General features: G+C 51.1%; 1 protein-coding gene across 2 annotated transcripts in view; it reads left to right on the plus strand.

The window, feature by feature from the left end:
* The first annotated feature begins 351 nt into the window (after positions 1-351).
* nkain4 (sodium/potassium transporting ATPase interacting 4) overlaps positions 352-23407 on the plus strand; it is a 25126-nt gene continuing 2070 nt past the window's right edge. The window contains exons 1-5 of one of the 2 annotated variants that reach the window (XM_037478598.2): positions 352-793; positions 9793-9930; positions 10702-10782; positions 14833-15036; positions 21817-21877. In XM_037478598.2, the coding sequence (XP_037334495.2) occupies positions 740-793; positions 9793-9930; positions 10702-10782; positions 14833-15036; positions 21817-21877 (538 nt within the window). In that variant the 5' untranslated portion in view covers positions 352-739. The remainder of the gene's footprint in view (positions 794-9792; positions 9931-10701; positions 10783-14832; positions 15037-21816; positions 21878-23407) is intronic. The other variant, XM_037478599.2, reaches the window with a different exon arrangement.

The following is a 23407-nucleotide window of genomic DNA, read 5'->3' on the forward strand; positions in this document are numbered from 1 at the left end:
AATAGAAAACATGGCTTCCATTTTGAGTTTTGATCCTATGGCCTTCTGGAGTGCAGGGGGATTAAAAAAGGATTCCTTCTCTCTGCTGGTGAGCAGTGCGTCACACCGTGGAGCCACAAGGGGGCGCCGGAAGCTCATCTACCGCGCGTCCCTCCACGCGCACGCCCACACGCGCCTCCACGCACACACCGCAGTCAGTGAAGCTTGAAATAAGAGCCGTGAGGATCTGGCCCCCCGCCTCCCCCCCTCTTGAATAAAAGACTGGATGAAATCGGCTTCGTTCGTTTCATTTAGTTTAATACAAATGTAATCGGTTGCCATGACAATGAATTGATAGCCTCCGTTAGAACCTTTTTGAATGAAGTCTCTCTCTCTCTCTCTCTCTCTCTCTCCATCCCACCTCCTTCTCCTCCTCCTCCTCGTGCACACCGGCTCGCGGACACCCACCCAGCCAGTGAGCGTTAGTGCGGGTCCGGCTGCAGCAGCGGAGCGGCCCGACTGCCTGTGTGTTGTCTTTGAATTCCTTTTAATCTTTTAGGGGGGGTCGGGAGGGGGGGTGTGTGCTCAGCTCAGACACGCCACCGCAGAAGAGGAGGAATGGGACGCCGCGGCTCGCATCGGGACTGAGTGTGGTCCATGGCACGTTGAGGACGCCTCCGAACCGGTGTTATTCTTAGTCGCGTTTTGGGTTTTTATTCGAACATCCCGGATCAGGGTCAAGCTCATTCCCGCGTGCACGATGGGCTGCTGCAGCGGGCGATGCACCCTCATCTTCATCTGCACCTTACAGCTGGTGAGTTTGTTATAAGTTAGATAAATAAGAAAGCATGTTTAAAGACACGTATGTTAAATGTTTAGCACACCTTTAAACAAAGTGTAAACTCTTAAGTTGCAGACACGCGGGCACGAACACGTGTCCACCTGTCAGATTCTTTTGTGCTGAAAGGAGGTCCGAGCAGAACTCATGACCCAGGCGGCTTCGGTTTAAGTCGGTGATCGTGTTGTTTTATTCATTTTCCTGATCCCTGCTGTGACACAAAACATGTGGTGCTGTAACAGCGGGGGGGGGGGGGGGGGGGGGGGGGGGGGGAACTTGACTGAATATTGAATAAGGGTGACCCATTACTCACCATGGACTCCTGGGTACAACATTTAAGACGTCTGCTCAGGATCTTGAGAACATAAAACAACGTTGATGGAGAACTCTGGCGTTGATCCACAAATCAACCCCCTCAGTGAAGTGGGGGAGACCAACCCCTGGCGGTCTGGGACCACGCGGGCCCGCCACGCCTTTCGCCTCCATCCCGGAGCGCAGTTTACTTGACAGTGTGTGACAATGTTATTTATGGGGGTATTAAAACGGAGCTCACTCACACAGTAACACCCCCCAACCGCCCCCCTCCCACACACTCACCTTCCCCAGAGTAAATGTCGCTTTGAACAGCTAAGGGAGCAACAAAATATTCTCAAGACAAGACCTTCATCTGAAGTAGTGCGTCTTGGTTGAATGGATCCGATTGGGCGCACAGCTGTTAAAGCCCCTCCCATTTAATAAGGCTTTATTTCCCCAAATGAACATCTGGAGACTCCCATCGGACACCGCTGACAGTTACAGGTTTTCGGCCGCGATTAAACCTCCGCCTTTAGTTTCCCCTGTTTGCGTTTTCCTGTCATTGGAAGCACTTCCTGTCCCGTCGCCCCAGCTTCCTGCGGCACGGGCCCCCCACTTCCTGTTCCCCATCGGTCAGGTTTGAGCTTGGGGGGGGGGGAGTCCCTAAACGGTGAGTGACATCTTGTGTCTACCTTGCTGTCCTGCTCCCTCGCCCATGACACACACCCACCCACACTGAGGCCCCCCCAGGGCTGTGAACCCACCTTGAGGAACCCACCTATTTTCCCGGCCCAGACTTTCAGACCTCTTGGCCTCATTAGATCATTTGAGAGGAGGAAGGGTCGACCATTCGTTAAGAGGTTTATTAAGCTGTCAGCGGACTGCCTAAAAAGTCCCAGAAGACGACCTGGAAACGACTTTATTCCCACCCCCCGCCCCTCCCCCCCCCCTCCCCCTCCCCGCCACTGTTTCTGGATGACCTGACACTTCCTGTCGGAGAAACACACAAACACACACACACACACACACACACACACGGCTGACGAGTTTGACCTCGCAAAGAGGGGTCGCGTTAAACCCTGCGTGACCCTTTTGGAAAGGGCATGAATTTACATGTATGTGGAGCAGCCCCCCCCCCCCCCTCCCCTGGCTGAAACCTATGCATTGACAATGAGCCAGGTTATTCCATCACTACCATTAAAAAAAATAAACTCCTCAGATGTAAAAATAGCCCCTATGTGCCGCTGCGTGTGCTTATTAGCCGGGCAGAACGCTTTGATCAAAACCTCTTTTGGCAGACCCGCCCCCTCCCCCCTGGCCCCCCCTAATTGAATTGTGGTGCGCTCTCCCCATCAACACGCCGAGCGGCGGGACTCAAGGCAACTGATAATGAGCCCGTATTGATCCTTCTGCAGCCAAACCAGTCCCGACACTGGTGCAGGATTGTTGTCAGAACCCCCCACCCCACCCCACCCGCCCCCGCACCCACCCACCACCATGGGCCCAAGAGAATGGCGAGCGTTGGCAGGAAGCCCTGTCGTTCTAATGATTGGTTGTTCACATTGAGACACAGGCGAGCTCTGGTTGTTCTGAAGTGGTGACCTGGAGCTGAACCTGGCGTGGTGGGAAGGAGGGAGGGAGAGAGGGGGGTAGGGGGGGGGGTCATTGTGAGCGTCACCCGTCGGCCCGATGGAGAGGAACGCCGCTCGCTCCGAACAGAGCTGATGCGGGACAGGGACCTCTACCAGGTCATGGTGGGGTTGGGGGGGGTCGGCGGGGGGAAAAGGGCCACATGGCAACGCTGATGAGCTCGGAACTGAATGCACCCTCACGCCGGCTTCTCGGCGACCCGATGGGGGGGGGGGGGGGTCAGGAGGTCCAGCATTGGAGGGAGAGCAGCCGCCTCCTCTCTGGTGGAGAAGGAGAGAAGGAGGGGGGGGGGGGGACTTTAATCGACCAGGAGGCGTCCGTGTTGTCACGGGGACGGCCTTCACTCGGGCCTCACAGCACGCCGTGTTTCTGGTGAAGGCTTCAGAGGAGGAGGACGAGGAGAAGCAGAGCTCCTCGTGGCGTCCTCCTCACGTTGTGAAGCATTTAGACCCCTTTCTAAATAACTCAGTTGGGAAGCACTAAAGAATTTGTGCGCATCGGCTTCGATATCAACGCATCGCACAGCTGTAATTAACAGTAATTGCAGCAGCTGGGACAATAAAAGTTCTGTCAGGCAGCGGACCAGTTCTGTCCTGTCCGTCCCCAGGAGACGCGATGCATCGGAGTGTTTTCAGTCTTTAGAAGTGATCAATGGTAACGAACTGTGTTTCCGCGGTTGATGGAGGAGACGGAGCAGCCTTTAATCTCCCTGGTTCTTGCCCCGTGGGCCTGTAGGTGCTCATTAGGCCTCTCTGGACCGAGCCGCTCATCGTCGTGAGCAAAGCACACGTACATTAATGGTTGTGTTTTACAGTTGGCTTTGGATTGCACATAGAACAGCAATATCGGAATTATCCATAGAGATACCCCCATATGGGTCATATAGACGATCACACTGAAGACAGATGGGCTTTGGTGTTGTTTGTAATCTACACGTTTAAGCCTTAGGTAACATGTGCTCTCCTATCTGGAACCCAGGGAGCATCGATCACTAGTTTGTCTGTAGGGGAAAAGTCCTCCAAACTCCTGAAGCCGTCTTGTTCCATTTAAAACCTGAAGCAGAAGTGACCGTGTTTGGACTGTTTATGTACGCGCTAAACCTCTGATACCTGTCAGTCAGCACGTAGCCCCGCCCTGTAGCATCCCTTGCTTTATGGTCTGTTTGACTCTAAATGGACCATAATTTACTAAATGCTGGTTTGAAGAAGACTTGAAACTAGAGACTGAGACCATAAACTCATGTTTACAATGTTTACTGAGGGAATGAATCAAGAGAGAAGTAGAGTCATTTCCTCATAGACATCTATGGGACCAGAGGAGTCGTTTTTGTTCCTGCTTTTCAGATGTTTTGGTGTTCATCTTCCCTCTGGCCTCTTTTAATTTTCATTGGTTGGTTTGGTTTACCGATAAGTCAATAGGTCACATGCGCTAGGTCAAGCTGGTAGTGAGATTTAAGAGCACTCTCTGCTGGACCTCAAGGCAAACGATATCAACCGGTCCGTAAGTAGTGAATTTAAACCGGTCATTAGTACGGTGGCTCTGAGAGGTCATCGCTGAAGATAAAATATATATAAAATATATTCACATGTTCTCAGCATGCATCTACAAATTTAATTTATTACATAAGAAAGTCATCTATTAGTTTTTCAATATAAAGCTCCCTCTCTGCACCTCAGACCGGAACAAGAGAGACGAACATCTCCAGCACCACGCAGCCTCTCGCTATGGACCACGTACAAATAATGTCCCATGGTGGTAAGCCCCAAGGTTTTTAAGGCTCTTAGAGGAGCTGTTTGGAGGAGACGGCGAGCCACAGGAGCCTCAGAAACGAAGGTCTTAACCCCGTCTTCCTTTGTCTCTGTGCTCTAATTCTTGTCTTTGTGAAGGTCCTGCAGGTGGACATGATTAACTACAGTATGTGTGTGTGTGTGTGTGTGTGTGTGTGTGTGTGTGTCAGATTGCCCCCCGGTGTTACAGCTCTGATTGTGGTCTTGACCCTAGCTGTGTTGATTGCGGTGTCATCCCCAGCAGGTCCTGTGTTGACTCAACGGGAGAATGTGTATCGAAGGTCATGAAGCCAAGGTGACTGCTTAATGCAGGCAAACACGCATCCTCGCCTCACCTGGGAGGCCCGGTGCATCCTGGGTACTCAGGGATTAGAGGCACCGCCCGAATGTGTGATGACGGCTTATGACCCGCCCCCTTGTAGCCTTTGTTTTACCTCCCATCTCTCTTTTCATCTTCTCCCCCATGCTGGGAGTCTGTTTGAATTATTGATCACCAGCTGATTCATCAGATGTGACACCGGAGATTTAGGGGAAAATGCAGATCGAAAGGGGGAGGAAAATGGAGAGTCAGAATGGGGGAGAGGGGGGGGGGCTGCCTTCTCACTCTCGGCCAATTATGTGCGTGACCCCAGAGACCAGAGAGATCTCCACTTTTGGCTCTCCTTTCATTTTCTCCCCGTCCCCCTCCCTCGCCTCTGGTGCACCGTTACCACGGAGACCTTCACATATACAACAAGATGCTGAAGAGCCCGCAGCGGATTAAAAACAACAACAACAACAACAGCAACCTGTCCCCTAGTGGTTGCAGGGGGGTGATGCAGATCTCAGATAGGACCTGGTTGGGGGGTGGGGGGCTATGCATCCTGCTCTTAGATCGCAGGCTTCACCCAAAGTGCTTCCTTTCCTTGTTTTCGGATGGACGGGTTCCATGATGATTGAGGAGAGGTGGAGATGCTCTCGTGTTGGTTTCTCTGTGAGTCACTAACCTGGCTGCTGGTTTATGATAATATTTATAATAATATGCCTGTTCTTGGAAAACCAATCTCCTCTTATTCCCCGGTGGCCCTTTTCGGCTTCTCTTTTTTTCTTAACAACTGTTCGCCATTTTTAATGTCTTCAATTTAACAGACCATTAATTATGTGGTTATAGTGAAAACCTTGGGCCGCCAGACGCGTGTGTGTCCGCGCACGCACCCATCCGTGCAGAGGATTGTGTGTGCGTGTGTGTGTGTGTGTGCGTGTTCCACATCAGTGACACTGTAATATTAAGCCATAATGGAGATAAAACTAGAACTATTTGCAAGCCCATTTCTCTCTTTCCATTCCAGCGGTTCCAGCGGTGTCATTTGTTACAGTGCGGCATGGAAATAAATTGCTTTGGGAGCTCCACAGCTGGGACGACAATCTTGACTGATCGCATTGAGTCGAACGCAAAGCATATTCATCTCACTCAAAACCCCTCCAACGGTGTCTCCCCCCCCCCGGTGTTTCTGAGGCCTTGTTTTACACGCGGGCCGATGCCTCGGCGCCGGATCTCGCTGTAATTGTGTCGTGTGATCCGGCGGTCGGAACAGCAGGGATACACGCGGCGTCGCTTCCTCTGTGATGGATCAGGAGCGATGGCGTTATGATGAAAAGAGCGGCATTAGCGACTCAATTATGGAGAGCACGAGCCGCCGGGTGCAAACTGCTGACAGCTGTTCGTCCCCCCCCCCCCCCCCCCCCCCTTCGTACTCCTGATGAGAACTTCTTCTGTCGCCGCTAAATTCCCTTCCTGTTAATTGGGACGTAACCTGACCAGTTTTGTTGTTGGATCTGGGACACGGGGGGGGGGGGGGGTGGTGGTGGGGATTGGCTGGTTTAAGCTGCTCTACTTTTCCTCACTTCACCCTCTTCCCCATCCGTCGTTGGCGGGTTTGGGTTTCATCCGTCGTCCCTCATTTTCCAAACGACGCCTACATCACAAACAAGGACATTTGGAGCCACAATAAATTGAGACAAAGCCTCAGAAGGGACGTCAATCCCTCGGGCTGAAGCCGAAGCCACAGCCCCCCCCCGCCCCACGAGTTGACTCAGTCCCAACATTGCCGCCACCTTTGTAGATGAACTTAAAAAGCGAGAAAAGCGCCTCACCGGAGATACGGGGGGGGGGGAGGTTACCTCGCTTCATCGTCAGAAGGACAAGGCACAAGATATCTGTCACTTCTAATGTGACACCTGCTGACTTCAGCCACCAACCCCCCCCACTGCTCTCGTTTTAAATCTGTCAATCAAAGGGCCGCATCATTTTTTCTATTGACCTCAACACAAAACGATTTGCCCCCTCCTCCTCCCCCCCCCCCCCCGGTCCGCTCCAGAAGACGCTCACAGCAGAAGTTCAGAGCAGTGCTCCAGAGTCCTGGAGGGACCCCGGCTTTCCTCGTCAGCGCGAGCGGATCCGCGCGTCGTCTGTTCCAGCGGCGCCGGCAGATTAGCATGTTATTAGCACTAAGAGCCCCAGAAGTTTAACATATTTCTTGTTAAATAAAGAGCTCTTTGATTCATCGGCCCCTCGATGGCCCCTCACGGCTGGGCACTTCACTCCGTGTCCGTTTATAACACTTAGCGGAGTGGACCGGCTAGCCCGCGAGTTGCTCATGGCGGCACCCCGCCTCTTAATCCCCGTCTCAGCTCTGCACGTCCCCCGATGCTCGCGGAGTCACGGAGTAAAGAGGAGCGAGGGGGGGGGCGAAGCGCCGCACACACGACCCCAAAGAGGCCAGAAGCACCCCGATCCATGGAGTCTATCTGTGACTGTCTTTCTCCTAGTTTTTTAAAAAAGTATTTCAGGATAATAGCTGCTGGGACTAACACTATTTGAACAAATAGACAAACGCGGCCTTTTAAATCGCAGAAATGTTTAATCGAGTTCTTCATTTGGGTTCTGGTATAGTGATTTCTGAGATGTGTTCAGAGACACTGATAGAACTCCACTCACCTTTCAGAACAGACCCTGTGTTGGGTGTTGGGGAGTCAATTAAGATAAAACGTGCCCCCCCCCTACGTTGTGGAACGTGGAGGAGACTGGCTCATGCAGCCGGAAGTGGTACAGGAGGGACACACACACACACATTCTAATTTTTATTTTCCCATGCAAAGGCCCAGGACCCATTAAAAACGGGACACACCAGTTGAGAATCACTGGTCTAGATATCAATCAGAAAAAACGTGGATCGGATGCTGCGTCAAAGCAGAAGAGTTTTTCATCCACTTATCTGGAGCACACAGAGTAGCTATCTGTAACATAATGAGGATCAAACGCCTTCCCTCTGATCCTCTCACGTCTCTCCTCACGTCTGACTCACCTCCCTCTTCCTCTCCTGCTCCTTCACGGCACGTCAAAGACGCTTCCCGTGATTGAAATGTTTTCCGGGTTGAGGGAAGCATGCGATTCAGTGTGCGAAGCCTCGTGCGCTTTGTGCCACTATTATTTGCGAGGGAGAAAACACAAGCATCAAGAAGCAGCCTGAGGCCCTTAATCCCCCAAAAAACGAGACGAGGACGGGGTGAGAGGACGCCTCGGTGCGTCCTGCTGTCCTACCCACCCCCCTAATTGCAGAGTATTTATGGTGGGAGGATTGGTATGTGTGCATGCCTCTCCACACACACAGTCATCTGGGAGTCATCTTTTACGGGCGTCGCGCGGCCGGCTCTCCGTTCCTGGAAGAACATCGGTATCTTTGGATCCAATTGCCCCCCCCCCAACCCCCCACCCCAACCTCCCCCACCCTCCCACTCTCCAGTGTCCGCCTCCCTATGAATTGTGGGTTAATTGAGCCGTATGGGTTTGTGCGCCTTTGCGTGTGTGTGAGTATGTCGGGGGGGCGGAGGCCTTTCCATTGGTGATTGATTGCTGTCATCTTGGTGGATTATTGAGTTAGCAGTGAACGTGATAGGCTTACTACAGCATCTCAGAGGACACACACACACACACACACGCCTCTACACGTTGTTAATCCAATGACTGGTGGAAAGGGTTCATGGCTGTGTGTGTGTGTGTATGTGTGTGTGTCCTGTGAGATGCTGTAGTAAGTGTGTAAAGAACACATCACGTTAATTAACAAAAGTGCTGCCTTGCTCATGGGCCATAAGCCACGTTGGTGTGTGTGTGTGTGTGTGTGTGTGTGTGTGTGTGTGTGTGTGTGTGTGTGTGTGGGAGGGAGACAAAGATGTTTTGTAGCTACATAAATACTTCACATATTTGTTGCTTCTGACGCTGTGCATAAATGTGTAATGTGTGTCAAACACAGCCTGCCTGTGGTAGAACAAACTAACATCTTTGCATTATTTATGCCTGGGTTTTGTTATTTTGAGGGTGGATGTGGAAGCTACAACGTTAGCGTAGCCGAGCAACGATCGATCTCAACCCAGTGGAGAAGAAAACCCTTTGGAAGGGCTCGATTGCTGGAATAGCATGTGGCTAACACCGCGTTGTTCTCTGGATGTTCCTTCATCTCGCCCATTCAGCTGTTTTCCTTTGCCATTTAATTTACTCTCCTCATCCATCTCAATTTGATGATTCAATGATTCCTCTTCCTTTATTTCTTCATTTTCCCCGTCCTCCATGAGAGGGAAGGCCCCCCAGGTTGACTCATTGGCACGAGGTTGTTTGGCGCGGGTCGCCGTTGGCTTTGCACGGCGCGTCCGGTGTTTTAATTATCCCTCAGCATTTGATCATGCCCCGCCCCTTTTCCTCTGCCTGTCACACTGTCTCACCGGGTTCCTGGTAACATTTCCATTACATCAAGAGGAGTAGCCACCACTGCGTGTCGGATGTGTGTGTGTGTGTGTGAATGTGCTCGATGGTGCGTTCTTATCATTTTGGCAGAGACGAGATTCTTCCCTCCCTCATCCATCTTCAAGCGCTTCGCTGGAAATGACATGTCGACACACCACAAACACACACACGCACACACACACACTAGAGATATTGGATTGGAGATGGAATGACCCCACCCTCCCCTCTAAAACGGCATGCTGATTGAGTCGATGCAAATAGGGACTCACAGGTCCTAAAGCTGCTAATTGCTTTGTTGTTTATTTGCTGCAGGCAAAGAGCTCAGGTAGAGATCACAGGTGAGTTAGTGTCAGAAGAATTAGAATTGGGGAGGAGGGCTTTAAGTTAATGTGCCCATTGTCCGTGTGTGTGTGTCTCTGTCAGCCTGGTGACATCCGCATGGTTTCTCCTCTCTCTCCCCCTTTCAGGTGCTGGCCTTGGAGCGGCAGGTCTTTGACTTCCTGGGTTACCAGTGGGCCCCGATCCTCGCCAACTTCTTCCACATCATCATGGTCATCCTCGGCCTCTTCGGCACCATCCAGTATCGGCCGCGTTACATCGTGGCGGTGAGTTTTGCGCCGCGTGACCCCGTGCTCGTCTGATTGGACGTGTTGTCTTTCCTCTTTAATTGCAAAAGTGTGCTGCGGTCTCCGGCGCATTTTGCAACACCCTTAAATCACTCTAATCCCGTGGTAATCAGGGCTAATTAAAAAGGGGGTTGGGGCGTAAGAAGCTCACCAGATTTATAATCGGCGTTGAGCTTCTGGACAGAGAAGGTCGTTCTTTGAAACACTGCTTCCACGCACGCTGCTCTTCATTTCAAACCATGACCACGAAGATGGGATGTTAATGGCAGACAAAGGAGCAGCGTAGGAGACACCGGGGCAAAGAGAGTAAATAGAGTAGGAGGATTAAACCAGGAAGAGGCGCAAAGAAAGCTTTCATGATCCAACATGTTTGCTTTTATCAAGGCTCTTCCTCATGAACCCCCCACCACCCCCCCCGACGCTTTGAAAACACCATTCAGCCCGAGCAGTTAAAAAGATGTCACGCTCCCTCGGGGCTCAAATAAACCTGCTGAACTCAAGAAAGGAAACCAAATATAATTGTGTGTCTGGGAGTGTCTGTGTGTGTGTGTGTGTGTGTGTCTGTGTGAGTGTGTGTGTGTGTGTGAGGCAGAGGACACTGTCCACCGGCTTGACTTTGTCGAGGAGCTCATCCATTCAGCCCGCCTTTGTATTCAGCACCTGTTCTGGTCGGTTCATCTAGTGTTTGTGAAGCTAATCTGTCTGGGTCTCTTCTCCCCCCCCCCCCCCCTCCTCCTCTCCGCCCCTCAGTACACGGTATGGGCCGCTCTGTGGGTCGCCTGGAACGTCTTCATCATCTGCTTCTACCTGGACGTGGGAGGCCTGTCCAAGGTAAGAATAAACCACGGCCCCCCCTTTGTGTCACCGAGGGAGAACCTCCATCGCCTCCAGAGGTGAAGACATCTACCACAACAAACAAATACCGTGTCCTCCTGTTCATCCTCCTGTGTGTAATTAAATCAACAAATGTTCTTGGATTTAAATCTGAGGGAACGCCACGAGGTGCTTTTGGAAAAGCCTCAACACCTCGGTGTGAAAAACAACTGCGAACACCCAGTAACACAAAGTCCAGAATGCACAAAAGCCAACGAGAATGAATCTGTGTCTCACACACACACACACACACACACACACACACACACACACACACACACACGGCTTCCAGACAGATATGTATATTTGGGGTTGTGTATGCGTGGTTCCTCCCTGTTGAGTTTCAAGTGGAAGCTTGCAGCTTAATAAATAACCTGGAGAAAATAAATCCCCCACACCCCCCCGCCCAGGCCACCACACACACACACACACACACACACACACACAGAGCCACACACAGATACTGATTTGAATCTTTGTGGGCCCAGCTCAGATGCGTATTCCTCCTGACAAAGAGAAGTGTTGGGGTGGTCACCTCTCCACCTGTAAACGTATCCGCCCTCCCTCCTCCTGACATCTTGTCTGCTCACGTTTAGTTTTATTTTCCTCCGCTCTGCTCACTGCTCCTCTGATCTCTTTTTCTATTTTTTTCTGCATATTTAGCAGAATAAATATCTTGCCTTTTCCCCTCAGCTGCCCCCCAGTTCCTGGCCTCTGATTGGAATCATGTGACCAAAAGGAAATCATGGAGGCGACGTTCATCTTACCGTTCAAACGTAGACCCTGTCATTGTTTTATAGACCACGGCTCCGTCAAGTGTGTCCGTCTCTCACCACACGCGTGTGTGCGTGTGTGAGTGTTAACAACGAGGCTTGTAGGGGCCAGCTGCTCGGGGGCCGAGGCTCCGGCTTTAACCCGACAGATGGAGCCGGCCTGGGCTCCCAGCTCTGCATATGGTGGCCAGGAGGAGAGCCGGCTAATGGAGCGCAGGCACACACACACACACACACACACACACCATTCAGCGCATGCACGACTGAACTTGGCACGCAACTTCCTGAGAGGTCCCCAACATATTTTATCATAAAACCAAGTCGGCTAAATCTGTCCTGCTACCCTTGACCAATTTTCACTGGGCTGTTTGGAGTGTGTGTGTGTGTGTGTGTGTGTGTGTGTGTGTGTGTGTGTGTGTGTGTGTGTGTGTGTGTGTGTGTGTGTGTGTGTGTGTGTGCGTGCGTGCGTGCTGGGGCCCTGGAAGTGAGGGGGCAGGTTGTCAGAGTCATATGCCACATGCTCTGTCACCTCCTCTTGATCTCTCATACTCCCCCCCCCCCCCCCCCCCCTCCCGGTGCCCGACAGACTGGCGGACCCCCGCCGCTCTGCACACACCTCTGCTTTAAAGACAGGAGAAACAATCAGACCTGTGCTCCTTTGCATTTATTTATGAAAGAGGAATCTTAACATTGGATCAATCATCATTTTGTTAACGTAATCATTTGGGACGTGTTTGCGTTATTCAATGTTCATTGTTGGTGAATTCATGAGAAGTCTACAGGCGCAAATAGACAAAGCAGTAAAATAAACACCGGAATGTGTATTTTAGAGGTTTTCTTTCCACTACTCTGAGAGGCGACGTGTTATGGAAGCAAAATAGACCAAAAACTCTGCATTGACCCACAAACCTGTCTGGCAGAAACAGCTTCTTTTTATGTGCAGTTATTGGACGGCTGTGTTGATCTTGTCTGTCAGTCCATCAACCTTTTTGGTCCAAATGGAAGCAATTTCAAAGACTATTGGATGGATTCTACAGATTTCATCTCCTAACTTCTCTTGCCTATAATTGTTAAAATCTCAAAGGCGATTGGTCTGTGGAGGGTCATGAAAAGAGCCAATTGATTTGATCGGATAAACTGCTCCCCAACTGCGGTCCAGAGTGAGTAGATTGGGAATGGATTACTTCTTTCCCTCTAGTAGCTCGTATGCATATCAATAGCATGTCTTCATCTGTCTCGTTTGGTAAGTTCATTTATCGGTTACTATAGTCTCCCTAATGTTGTTTTATCAGCTTTTTTTTAATTCCAAGAAATGATTCACTTGTCCATGATTCGTAGTTTATTGGTGAGAAGTAGACGTAGTTCAAATGGACCATCATTTCCTAAATGAACATCATGCTGGTTTGAACTTTGACTCGGAACTAGAGTCCTTTTCTCATAGACCTCTATGGGACCAGAGGAGTTGGGAGTCCGTTTTTTTAAAATACAAATATATAATCTCTCGAACTCCTGCACATATTTATGAAGCCGAAATGAGACTCTCATCAGTATCAGAAGAGTCTACGACACCCACTCGGCCCCTCAGGTCTCCACCTCCTCGTGGTCACCCAATCATCAAGTCTCTCTGTATTTTAGGAAACAAATCATGAGAAATGTTTGCCGTTGAGCTTAATAGTGTCTCCAGTGAGTGCAGTACTAGCTTTTAATTCTGTTAAAGACAATAATTTGAGCGGTATCAGTAGACCAACCTTGAATCCATGATATGGAGCCATTGATTTGTGCTTTGGGTGCAACGGAGCACAACAATAACGCTCTTGAGAGTAAGTTGCCAAAAGCCTGAATATCGACTCCTGACGCGCTGCTCGCAGGCTCAATCAATGGCATCTGTCAAGTCATTAGTCCTCCCGATCCCACGCCTTGACCTTCAGACGCCCTCGCTCTCGTGTCTCTGTGAGCGAGCGGCAGAGGAGGACAAACGCAGACGGAGGAGCGATGACGAGGAGTCGGCCTGCAGAAGGAGGGAGGACGGACGCGACGGCTGCCATGGCAACGCGTCGTTGCAGAGTGGGCGTTGACGTGAATTGGAGACGTCTCCAGGCACCGTTAAGAATGCGCGTCTCGTCACCGAGGGGGCAGATGCGGGGTCAGATTGCTGCATCGGGGGTATTGATCGAGGGTCTGTTTGCGTGGAGCCATTTGGACGTCGTCAGGGACGCGCACGCGCCGTATTCCGATGCTGCGTCTTTGAGTCGTGGCGTAGAGGAGGTACGGGGGGGGCCTTACAGCAGGGTCTGATGGCCAAGCGGGTCAGGTTCACGTACTGGAGGCGTGTCTCACGGACCTGAGGCACGTCACATGTGTGGTCAATATTCATATAAAACCAGGTGAAAACATTAAATTCTGGGAGGTGTCTTAAAGCTGCATTCTCTCTAGTGACCACCAGGGGCGGCTCCTCTGGTCCCATAGAAGTCTATGAGAAAATGACTCTCTTGATTTATTCCCTAAGTAAATATTGTAAACTCTTCAATAGAGCATGATGTTCATTCTGTAAAGCAGGGGATGCTTTAGGGCGGGGCTTTCTGTGATTGACTGGACTCACTCTGCTTCAGTCCAACACAAATGTTGTCGCTTTCTCTTCCGAACTCAAGGCTTTTGTTACGCCACAACGACCACGTCCACTTTTTTTAATAGAACGGGTAGACATATTACAAGGTTGTCTTGCCATCCAGATATTTTTTGTATTTTTGCCCTGTTTTGTCAGTACAGCAAACGTTGATCAGGATGAATCACAAAACACCGGTTCTCACGGGGCGTTTTTATCCATTAGGAAGTAGTCCCAAAGAGAACTGTTGGTGGATTCCTTGAAGGAAACGACTCGAGACATAACAAACTCTTAATAATAATGGTATCCAATACCACCGATTTGAGAAAGTGACAAAACTTTGAACCCAGTTTACAAGCTTATCAGGAACCAACAAGAAGATACCAAGTGAATCATTGTAAGTCGCTTTGAACTACAGTGTGGGGATAACGATTTGTTTAATCATCATACCAACTTAAAATCAGAGTCATGTATGAAGCTTAAAGCAGTTAAATGTATTGTTGGTCTCTGATCATGTGACCAAAGACGAGCCCACTCCTCTCGCTCAGCACCACCAGCCGATCCAGGACATCCCGCGTGATGAAGGGAGTCCAAGTAAAGACAGCGTTCCTCTTTTTTGCTTCTTCCTCACAGGACAGCGACCTGCTGACGTTCAACATCTCCGCCCATCACTCCTGGTGGAGCGAGCACGGGCCAGGCTGCGTGAGGGGGGAGATGCCTCAGGCGCCGCCGGGGGGGCGCACCGCGGAGAGCCACTCCTACATCACGGTCATGGGCTGCCTCATGGACTACCAGTACATCGAGGTCCTGCACAGCGGCACGCAGATCCTCGTGGCTGTGAGTGTGACTTCTTACTGACTGGGGGAGAGGGGGGGGGGGGGGGGTGCAGGTACGTGAAAGGTGGCAGTGGGAAGGTGGTGTTTTTTCACTCTCCTGAGTCCACTTCCAGGGCAGCCTGCCGATCTCAGACCCCCCCCCCACCTCCTTCCTCTGAATGAAAGATTGATCGGTTGTTTTGTCTGGTGGGGGCTCAGACCTGCCGGCTGCTACTCACACACGGGAAGGACTGTTATTGTCCTATTTACACTGTGTGCACACATCCTGCCAGCGTGCACGTCAGCACACATGGAAGACTAAAGCTGCTGCTGCACGCAGGCCAGGGGGGGGGGTTTCTTTTTGTTCCTTTGGCTTCCACTTTACTCACCGACGTGCACTTTGCCTCCATTGCAATGAACATTAATGCGACCACAGCTTCCCTGTTTAACACGAAGCGATGCAGAGACATCGCTTTCAGCGTTCACCTTTTGTTCTTCACCACAAGAAACTCATTCCGTGACTAATGGCTAACTAATTCAAATATTAGCTAAAAGTGAAGAATCTAACTGCATTAGCTGTTAGCATTGAAATCAGATGATTTTGAGGTTCATAGATACAAGCAATTTAGTGTTTTTAGATGATTTAAAAACAAGAGCTCATAAAAACCTACTTTGCAGCCGAATCAACCCTTGGTTCCTAATAAGGAATTAAATACCGGACCTTTTTTTCCATCGCCACGGCGACGATCCCTCCTCAGCATCACGGAGGTCGGCTCGCATTTCAAACTAAAGTGCGATTTTAAAAAAAGGGAAGCGCAGGCGAGTGGACGCTGCCTCGGAGTCCTGTTGGTTTTCCTCCTCGGCCTCTAATCCTCGAGTCTTAATTCCCACCGGGAGACGAAGGCGCTTAGCGGCGCGGCACATTAGAGCCCCATCAGAGGGAGAAGCAGCACCACTCACCCCGGGCCCCCCCACCCATGGAGAAAAGGTAATAAAACAGCTGACCTCGCGTTACAGCCTCTCTAACTGAACCTCATTACCCCCCCCCCAGCACTATAGGAATGGAATGGGTTTATTCCTCGGATGGAACCTGCTAATCTTTATGTTATTGTCCGACCAAGCGTGTGTTGTGTTCAAATATTGAAGAAACACCAGACGGACGGGAGACATCTTGGAATGAACAGTTAAAATCAAAAGTATTTAATAAATGAAAAGGTGTTGTGCTAAAAAAACATCTCAGCTGAGGAGCCGCTGGTCTCCGCAAGCAACAGGCCACAGGGCAGTCTCACGACCATCCCTAGACCGTCTGTTGTTTACAACCAGCGAACCCGAGAACAATGGCTGCCTCCAAGTATTTATACCAATCAGTAAGGGTGTGAAAGTCGGTGACCACGCCCCTTGGGAGCGGTGACCACGCCCCCTGGGAGTGGTAGCTTGGCTTTTGAAGGCCTCTCAGTCTGTGTGGTGCTATCAAGTGTTACATGAATGCATTTCGGTAGATGACATTACATTGAATACAATCATAACTGTACATTGGTATTATTCTGTTGATTACAGTGAAAAATTACAGTGATTTTAAAACATTCCCATTACTTTATTGAATACATATCTCCAGAATCATGGTTGTATTTTGTTGTACACTAAATGCATTTTATCTATAGTTAATTTATGAACCTAGTCGTCAATTTATTTTTTAATATCCTACACGTGCAACAGCATCTCCGTGGGAGAATTGGGCCTGAAATGTGAGAACCACAAAGGGCCTTGTGTCCCTCGCACTGTCACTTCCTGTCCGGCTGAAAGCAGAGGGAAGGACTCACAGGCACAGGCGAAGCAAGGTGACAGAAAAGGATGGGAAGGAAGAGGGGTGTCCCCTTTTGTTCGGCTCGTGGGTCTTTTTTTTTTTTCCCAAGGTCGAGGGCATTAAATATTTAGTTGGTACCCCAGAGAGCCGGTTTCATTAGGGAGAGGAACGCGGATCCATCGGCCGGTAATGGAGGCGTCGCTCCCCGTCATCTATCCGCTCGGATTGATCGTGAGCTCACAAGGAGACTTTTGTTGCCACAGGCGGCATCCAGGCAGAGAGGAACTCGGAGGTTTCAAAGGATGAGCTCAAACTGGGATGATGTATTATTCATTATTCTGGAACATTTGTCTCCGTCTCCGCCTTGTTACGCTCTTTGTTCTTCTCCGAGAGCCTTCCGTCCCACAGCACTCCGTGTTGTTCGACAGCCTCTTCGTGGGAAGGCCGTGTGTTTTCTGCTGGTCCAACACTAAGTTCTTTAAATCTCCATGTGGACGTCGTGCAAGAAATTTAAAATCAGTTTGGTCACGATGGTCGAAATTTCATGCAAACGATGAAATCGGAGGCACGAAACCGCTAGATTAGACATTCAATAAGGATTTACCCCGTCAATCTACACACACACACATCTGTCCTCCCATGATCCTCTCTGCTTCTTGCTCCCGCGAGACGCCGTCGCTGTCAAACAAAACCGTCTAGTGTGACAAAACTTCTCCGCTGAGACGGCAGCTTTGAGTAAAAGACCAGACAATGTGCGAGGTGTGACGCTCCGCTTGCACCTGTGTAGACACGACTCCGACACACTGAAGGGGGCCGTGAGACACGCGGAGGGCTTGTTAGAGCTTCTCGTGAAACGCACACACACCACACCACACACACACACGCAGGTATCGTTTAGCCCTGCCTCACTGCTCTCCTCTATTCCTTGGGAACCCGCATTTGGGTCCAACAGGAAGCGCTTAGCCTCATTCTCTCGCTCTGTTGCTCGCTTCCTCTCTCTTTCTTTTTAAAAATTGTTTCATCTATTTTATTTTCCCGCCTCCTTTTTGAGCAAAACACCCCCCCCCCCCCCCCCCGTTTGACCCTCATGTCAATCAAAACCCACTCCCCCTTCCATGCCACTCGCTCCCCACTTTTTCCTCTGGAGCTTCTCTGTCCCTCTGATGTCAGTCTGTGCTGAAGTGCAGCTTGTTTAACACGGGGGAGCGTGTGTGTGTGTGTGTGTGGGGGGGGGGGGGGGGGGGGGGGGAATAAAACAACATGGCCTCCCCCTCGCTCCCTCCAAAGGTCAGGGTGCTCGCTTTGATGAGTCCATTAGTCCGACTCTCGAGCTGAACAACCAGCCCCACTCTGTGTGAACACGGGTGTTTCTTTTTGCTGTGTGTGTGTGTGTGTGTGTGCGTGCGTGCGTGTGTGTGTGTGTACAAAATGTCGGTGCAATAACAGCATTAATTAAGCGCCTCAGCATCGTAACTCTTCCACAGCATCCGCTTCAGAGGGTTGTTCAGATAGAGGGATTAAAAGATGTGATGATGCCAAAAGAAGAGAGAGGAGATGAAAGGGAGCCTTGAGGAGAGGATTTATGTTTGTATGTTATATTTATATATTTATATATATAATATGTCGGGCTACTCGCAGTTTGCTGACAAAACTCCGCCGTCTATCGTGCTTCCAAGACTGTCTCCACCAAGAGCTTTAATTCTTCATCTGTTTTTTCAGATTTGAACTCGTTGGGATCTGTCGCGATTCAAGGGAGTCCAAGGTGGAAATAAAACACTTTCACGTCACCGACGGGTCAGCACGAATCGTTACCGTGGCAACGCCCGACATCCCTGCACAGCCGCGCCGACCCACGTCTGCTTGTTCACTCGCCCGGACCCACTTCTCTCTCTTTTCAAAAGCGACGTCACGCTATTGACTGAGTGCAGATGAGATGAAATGATCCACATGTGACATCAGCCTCTGAAACCTTCTGCACCTTCTGAGAGCAGTGTTTGCTGATGTCACATGGACCCCGTGTGGTCCTGGGAGCTGTACAGATCCTGGGGGGTGGGGGGCAGATGAGAACAGGTGGACGTGGTCCCTGCAGCCCCTCTCTCATCATGTCATTAAACACGCAGCTGAACAAACACACACACACACAAGTCTTGTGTAATTAACCCCCTCTCTCTCTCTCTCTCTTTCTCTCTCTCTCTCCCCCCCGTGATGTAGTTTACCTACAAACTCCTTTCATCCTCGTGCACCCGGTGAGATTTCTACCGACTTTGAGCCACAATCAATAGTGTGTTAATTAGCTTGTAGATCGACTCAGACATCCGTCACTGCACACACACACACACACACACACACACAGATATTTGGCTGCAACCGACACATTATTGGTCCATCTTGATTCTTTTTCTTCTCTTACACGGAACGAGTCGTGTTGTTTTGAAACTGGTCAGCTGCCGCCTTTAGCCCGGCGTTGTGTTCCCTGTGTACCGCCGCTTCATCAATGCCGGCTCGGGAAGGGGCCGAGGAGCCGGTGGGTCTGTAGACCGGATCGGAGCGCCTCGCAGACCGCAGACCTGACCGGGGTTTGTGTGTCTGAGAGACGCGGGTCAGGCGATCACGCGTCTCTCCGGAGCGGCACATTTAGTGCACACCTGACCTCCATTAGCCTATGCAAATACCAGTAACCTTTCCTCTTCAGCTCTGCAGCTGGCGTTCTTCATGCACACACACACACACACACACACACACACAGACACACACCAATGTTGGGGCCTCGCTTCCTTTGGGGCCCATCATTACCGGAGAGGAGAAACAAAGATAGTGCTGAACTATCACAAATGCCTCCTTCAGTTTGCTGGTAGTTGGTAAATAGTGAATGAAGCCCCCTCGGAGGAGGCCGGCTTTACCTCTGATGTTTCCTCACATCTAGAGCTGAACCTTTCGTGGCCCGCTTTGCTTTCCTCGTGCTTTTATTCCTCGGACTCACTGCTCAACAACCCCCCCCCCCCCCCCCCACTGCCCTCCTCCCCTCTCCAAAAAAGGGAAAGAGATAGAAAGGTGTGGATTTGCAGATTGTGGGGCTTGGCAGCGATCTTTGAACATTGCACTGAGGAGAAAAGCCCCCCCCAGATGATTGGCAGCTCAATGAGTTGGCTTCAGCCCAGCACGTCCTCGCTGGCAGACTGACATCAAGCCTCAGAGGACGCCGCACGGGCTTTATGAGCTTAATTAATATGACATCAATCTCCAAAATGATCCCTGAACTCCAGCGCTGGCAGTTGGAAGCACCGTGTGTGTGTGTGTGTGTGTGTGTGTGTGTGTGTCTGCGTGTGAGAGTGGACGTATGAGCGAGTGATCATTTAATATGCGAGGATATTTAAGTGGAGTTGTCACTTGTTATTGAGGACGCTGACCCACATTGACTAAGGACAGCGACGCCGGAGGCTAGAAGCCACCAAGTGTTCACTTGTGATCCCATTAGCGCCCTGTGCGTCGCGCTTAATGCGGCGTGCAGAGCGGAGATGGAGGAGCCGACGCGTTACAGTCCGTCTGCGCCTGAAACGAGTGATTTATGGCATCCCTTCTGTCCTGGATTTTGCGTCCTCGGCAGGTGCTGTTTGCGATGTGTGCAACGAGCGGCGTGTTGTGTGGTGTTTCTTCCTCGGGGCAGCGGCTCGCCTGTAGACAGGAAGTGGCCTTCATTTTGTGTTTCTTTCACTCGCTGCATTGAATCATCTCACTGCGAGGAAGTGAGAGCTTTTCTTCTCTCTTGTATTCATAAACAATAATCACTCAGCGGTTTGGCGATTAGGGAAACGAGTCCCATTCTGATCCTTACGGGCGGTTTTTGGTCGAATGTTCCCAGACTGTAAAGGTTGGCGTTGTGCGACTGAGTGAAAGAAGCAAACCGCTAGAGGCCCAGTGTGGCATCGCACACTGATACCCAGCACCAAACAACCCCCCTCCCCTGCTGACAGGTCGGCCTCACTAAACCAGGCAGTGATCAAAGGCCTTTACCCCAACAAAGCCTCCATATTAGCTCGGTACGAACGCAGTTTACAGGCAGAACACACAGCCGGACCCCCAGAACCCCCCCCCCCTGCTGTTAACACCATCTTGTGTTTGACACCGGATTTATACGTATGCTAATTCACTGCAATGGACGGGGTGAGGCCCGGCAATTAGACGCCAGCGAGAGGACGCGGAGCGCGAAGAGAGATCTGTGTGCGTCTTAGGGCCCCCCCCCCCCCACGGAGGCAGAACCTCTTCACGCAGCACCTGCGTCTCCCCATGAATGAAACCTTCAACAAAGAGCGCCCCGTTCGCGTGGAGGTGAGAGACCTGCCGCCAGCACGCCGTCTTTGTTCCTGCTAAAATATAAGTTATAGGTCGAATGGATGTTATATAAATAGCCTCCGTCGCAGACAGCCCCCCCCCCTTGAGGGTTTTGTGTTTGTGTTCCCCGGCGTGCGAGGAGGGCCGCGTGCCCGGCGCCGTTTTTTAATTGGTATGGCGACGTGCCAAACGATGGTGGAGGGAGCGAGCGTCTCTGCCTCTCACTGGGTCTGGTTCCGAGTGGATGGCGGCCATCTGCCGCCCCCCAGCCCCCCCCCCCGTCACATGGGCGCCGCTCGCACGCTTACCCACGTGTGCCTCGGCGTGCGGCGACTCCGGGCCCCGCTGGTTCCCTTTGTCGTTGTGTAACCCGATATTACCTGAAAGCATCTGATCGAAAACTGAAACCAGCGTTCACCTGGTTTAAAACAAACAGCAGCCCAGTGTTAAAGGAAACTATTCATCAGCAGCAGCTCCAAAGCCCCTCCCCCAAAATGCATGTATGTGTATATGAATGAAGAAATATTAGCCTCTATAATGTACGAAAATATTGAAAAATGTCCTCCACGTGAGCTTCTTCTTGGGTAAAAAAACCCGAAGCCGCTCAATTCCAGATGTTCTGCGTCCTTCTTCTCTTTTCTAACCTCTGTCCTGCGTGTGTGTCCACAGCTCCTGGGCTTCGTGTACGCCTGCTACGTTGTCAGCGCCATCACCGAGGAGGAGGACAGCTGTGAGTCGCTTAACCTCGCACACCCACACACACACACACACAGATGTGACCGGAAACTCAAGTACTGAGGAGAACGTGTCCCCGTCTTTCTGTTCTGGTCCTCTCCCCGTCTCTCGCTACCCGGGGCCCGTGACGTGAGACATAGGAGACGAAGGTGACGCCAGAGAAGGACACTTGTGACCTCATAGGAGGTGGGGTCAGGGGTCCTACTTGGGGGTGCGCCAATCGGAGGGCAGGAGACAATTGATCAGAGTGGTCGTGGCGGGTGGATGCCTGATCAGCACCGGGACGCAGAGCCATGTCCACGTGCAGGAGAATCTGTCTTTACATGTCTCACCGTCTGAATGTCACTAAGAGACATCTTCATACATCACTGATGGCCCCCGAGAGACTTTTCATTTTGTTCCAGTTTTATCTGCTCCAAATTCATTCCATTTTTCTGAATTTGGCAATTGAAGCATGTTTGGTCATCAAACAAAATGTGTTGTTTAGACTCAACATTTCACTTCGTTTCCATTCCGACAGCTCAGATGCTGGAAGGAAAAGGAGCTCGTGACGGCAGGGAAAGCCCTGGTCTTCATACATTCCTTCCACATTTTGGTAAATCCCAAACGTTCATCCTTCGACCGCCGGTTCCATTTTATCATCATATTCCGTGAAGCTCTCCGTGTTTCCACACGGGGGAAATCACAGGCTCCGGCATCCTGTAAACGCTTGTCGGAGCACTAATTCTGGAGGATGTGGAGCTGTAATCACGCCGCATGCTCTCATTTCATCCCTGACCTGCAGACTCGGGTAATTTGGGGGGAATTGTAATGTGGGCGGCCGTGTGTGTGTGTGTGTGTGTTCCTGCAGAAGTTCCCGGCGGTTCTTTGCTGGTCACATACCGGAGACGCCCCGCCCCCCCAGCACCACTTAATTTAAACGATCCCTTGAGGGCGGCACCACCTCAGCACGGGTCCATTCGACAAAAAAAAAGACTCTTACTTTTTGTTTATTTTTGGCACTTGAGGTTTGTTTCCTGCACCTTCTCTCCCCTCTCATTACGTGCTCCTCTCCTCGTTCCCTCCCCCCGTGGGAATAATCACCCACGCGGGCCTCGGTTGTTGTGGTGAAGGTCTCCGTCTCCGGCTTTAACGAGGTGTGCTTGTAGGAACGTTAGAGGTCCCCGGCCCCTCGTCTTATCAGCCTCGTTAAGCCCCTCGCCGCTCAATAACTTCCACGGCTGATTGCGCCTCGGCGAGAGAAGGGAGGGAGGGAGGGAGGAAGCCTCGGGAGGGACGAGAGAGACCGGAAGAGGGAGAGGGGGGGGGGAGACGGAGCACCATGCGGGGAGAACGAGTAGATTAGACTTCCTCTCTCTCTCTCTCTCTCTCTCTCGCTCGGGGGGAGACAGGGGAGTTGGATTCAAGTGATCAGGCTTGCATAAAGAATAAAGGGAGGGGGGGGGGGGGGGACACATGCACGTACTCCCTCCCAGGTAGACACAACGGACACAATACCGAGCATCGCACCATCAGTTCAGGTGTG

The sequence above is a fragment of the Pungitius pungitius genome, chromosome 1 (genome assembly GCF_949316345.1).
Source record: "Pungitius pungitius chromosome 1, fPunPun2.1, whole genome shotgun sequence".
NCBI lineage: Eukaryota > Metazoa > Chordata > Actinopteri > Perciformes > Gasterosteidae > Pungitius > Pungitius pungitius.